The following is a 3,357-nucleotide window of genomic DNA, read 5'->3' on the forward strand; positions in this document are numbered from 1 at the left end:
CATGCAAGATAATAAGTTGCATGTCAACATGCATATCTGGCATGTTGCCATAATTAACTCGCATGTTAACATAATTATCTTGCATGTTGACATAAATAAGTTAAATGTCTACATAATTATTTAGCATGTTAACATAAATAAGTTGCATGTCTACAAAATCCTGTTGTATCTTGCTTGTATGATGTCATATAATGGCTTTATTAAGTAAGTTTACCAAATTAAAATTAGATTCTCTAAAGAGATTGGTAACTTGCATGTCAACATAATTATTTTGCATGTCGACATAAATAAGTCGGATGTCTACATAATTATGTTGCATGTTAACATAATTTATCTGCATTTAGGGGGCAGTAGTCATCTACAAAAAATCAAAGTTGATTTTAAAAATATGCAAGAGTTCTTCAATGAGAATATTAATGTAGACTTTGGAGACCAGGTCTTCCAACAATTTGTAAGTACAGTTACGAACATATGTTTGTGTGTCTGTCTGAAATCCCTGATTTTTTTCCCATTACTATGTAAGGGAATTCTTTTATTAATAACGAATATATCTTATCAATTTTTATCATTGAAAAAAGTTTTGAAATTAAAAAAAATGAAAATAAGGGGAAAAGTATGGTGGCATATTTCTGCCCCCTACATGCAAGATAAATGATGTTGACATGCGAGAAAAGTATGTCAACATGCAAGATATTTATGTCAACACACAAAGTAATAAGTTGCATGTTAACATACATATCTTGCATGTTGACATAGTTAACTCGATTGCATTTTGACATAATTATCTTGCATGTTGACTTAAATAAGTTCCATGTCTACAAAATTATCTTCCATGTAGACATAAATAAGTCGCATGTCTACATAATTATCTTGCATTTTGACATAAATGCCGCATGTCTACATAATCCTGTCGTATCTTGCTTGTATGATGTCATATAATGGCTTTATTAAGTAAGTTTGCCAATATTAAAATTAGATTCTCTAAAGAGATTGGTTACTTGCATGTCAGCATAATTATTTTGCATGTTGACATAAACAAGTCCCTTGTCTATATAATTATGTTGCATGTTGACATAATTTATCTTGCATACCAATACATGTATTCTTTGCATATAAGGTGCAGAATATTGACTTATAACAACAGCATCATGTCATGTCGACAGTTTACACGGGGTGTATCCTGCTCGAATATGTCACAAAATGAATAAGAGCACTTAAGGCGTGAAATACTTTTAACAGAGTTAATAGGGAAGTGATGATATAAGGAGATAGAACAGGAAAACAAATACAGGATTAACAATCTAAAAATATATACATGCACTTTCTCGATACAGTTAGCAAGCATCATTGTAAATAGAAAAAATATCCATCGCACCGATTGAGTACGTGTTACCCCTAATTACCGATAACCATTTAAAATTTTGCAGTTGTCGTTTACGACTGCATGTGGCTTCAATGGCATTTCCGTAATAGTCTAACTTTATGATGGAGTCCGCATCAAATAGAACAGATCTGGATATGGAACGTGTTTCAATGTGTTTTCTCTGGATGGCACTAATCCAGTTGTACGTGATATGTGCAATCTTCGCCACACAGCTGTACCTGTTGATAGTGGTAGCGAGGAGACATCTCCATCCTACACCGTGGACGTCGGTGTCCGCGGTGGGAATTCTTTATACCCTGTATTATGGATATATTCTTTTTCGCCTATTGAGTAGAGACCCTACTAAATGTACGGACATTTATATTCCTAATCTATTGTGTACTGCATTGATGTTAACTTTACTCTTTTTAGTCAACAGGAAGGAATTTAATAGTGTAAACAATATAATCGTTGTGAGTTTTGTTAGTCTTTCAACTTTGTGTTTAGTTTTGGAATACAATATCATGGATAATACTAACGGAAGACTTGAACAATCTGCACTATTTTGTCGATCAGCTCGAGATATGCTACCAATCTTTGCCCAGGAATACTTTACATTGGATCTCCCATTATTAGTGATTGGGCTTATTCAACGAAGTGGTAATATGGGTTTAAACTAAATATATATATAAATAATACAGTTTAAGCCATTGTCTAGAAAATCAGATTACTATTCTAAATTCAACGACTTTAAATGCTAACATTATTGGCTTAATTTTCAACCGATCGATATTGAAGTAAACTAGTATGTAAAAAAAAATCACTCAAAGCAACATGATTCCTATGCTTCTACTGCTGAGTGATGTTTTGTCGTCAACTACTTCATATACGTTTGACATACTAGTATATTTTTGAATGATAATGTGAAATTAATTCATGTACACACTATATCCAATGTTCTGGATTTTTTTTTTTAGATGTCTGTTCATCCTGCATTGAGTGCAGACAATGGGAAAAGATACAATCGGATCTCCTCAGACTGTTTTCATGTGTGCTGTTGATTTTAAGACCACTTCAGATATACTACCTTGCAACCCTGGACTTTCAGTACTCCGACATATTTCTCAGTTATGCCAATCTCATGGCATTTGTTTATGTTTATATAAAGAGTATAAAAGTTTCTAGCAAAGACAGTGCAGTGGCTACTCAGGAGATACTCGGTATATTGCCGAGCTATTGGAAAGTGGGAAAATGAATACTTAAATATACAAACTAAGTATCATAAAAACAACATTTACAAGAATTTCAATTGTGCAATAAATTTTAAGGCATTTTTCTAACTGCCTTTTTTCTGTACGATAGAAACTATTCCGATTGTTGTTGAGATAGTACAGCATACAAATGGAAGTTAGAAAATTTAAAAAAAAATCCTCTTACAATTTTGACGCAACAGAGCAAAAGGCACTATTTAAATTTTTTGGCGTTTTTCTGGTGCTTTCTCTAAAACTTTCACATTTTCAGTAACAACTGTGCTAATTTCAGTCAAACTTGACATGGATATCCCTGGATAAAAGGGAGTAAATTCTTTGCACAAACCGATTTTGATGGAATGATAGAAGTATCGAAATGAGGATGGTGTAAAAAAATTATTACATTTTCAACAGTGAAATATTGTGATTTATTTATTGAATAAAAGTGATATTCTCTCACAGTGTGAAAGGATACCAAAATGATATTCTCTCACAGTGTGAAAGGATATCAAAGTAAGTAAAAAATAATTTTTGGCCTGTCATAAGATAGAGATAATAACTAAGCATATTGATAGAGCTAAAACTGCAAATTTCTTCCCAAATATGTTGCTAAAAGCCATGCTATGCGAAGTTTTCAATCTCAGAACTGATAAGCTGTGACGTCTCAACCGCTCAACTATGACGTCAAGCCTATAAGACACTGTGTTAAGAAAAGACAGAGCGTAGGGAAAATAAAAAAAATGT

At 32.7% G+C, this 3,357-nt stretch overlaps 1 protein-coding gene across 1 annotated transcript; it reads left to right on the forward strand.

Annotated features, from left to right (window-relative positions):
* Positions 1–1,345: 1,345 nt before the first annotated feature.
* LOC133196297 (uncharacterized) lies at positions 1,346–2,705 on the forward strand. The gene is made up of 2 exons (XM_061332205.1): positions 1,346–2,023; positions 2,341–2,705. The coding sequence occupies exons 1-2, from the start codon at positions 1,483–1,485 to the stop codon at positions 2,616–2,618; spliced, it is 819 nt and encodes a 272-aa protein (XP_061188189.1). The 5' UTR covers positions 1,346–1,482; the 3' UTR covers positions 2,619–2,705.
* The last annotated feature ends 652 nt before the right edge of the window (positions 2,706–3,357 follow it).

Source organism: Saccostrea echinata, unplaced genomic scaffold (assembly GCF_033153115.1).
Source record: "Saccostrea echinata isolate AGI-Se365-2 ecotype Australia unplaced genomic scaffold, CSIRO_AGI_Sech_v1 ptg000030l, whole genome shotgun sequence".
In the NCBI taxonomy this organism is placed as follows: Eukaryota; Metazoa; Mollusca; class Bivalvia; order Ostreida; family Ostreidae; genus Saccostrea; species Saccostrea echinata.

Coding starts and splice junctions, on each gene's coding strand:
- LOC133196297 (XM_061332205.1), top strand. CDS start 1,483: ATGATGGAGTCCGCATCAAATAGAACAGATCTGGATATGGAACGTGTT. Junction 2,024..2,340: donor TGGGCTTATTCAACGAAGTG/GTAATATGGGTT, acceptor TTTTTTTTTTAG/ATGTCTGTTCATCCTGCATT.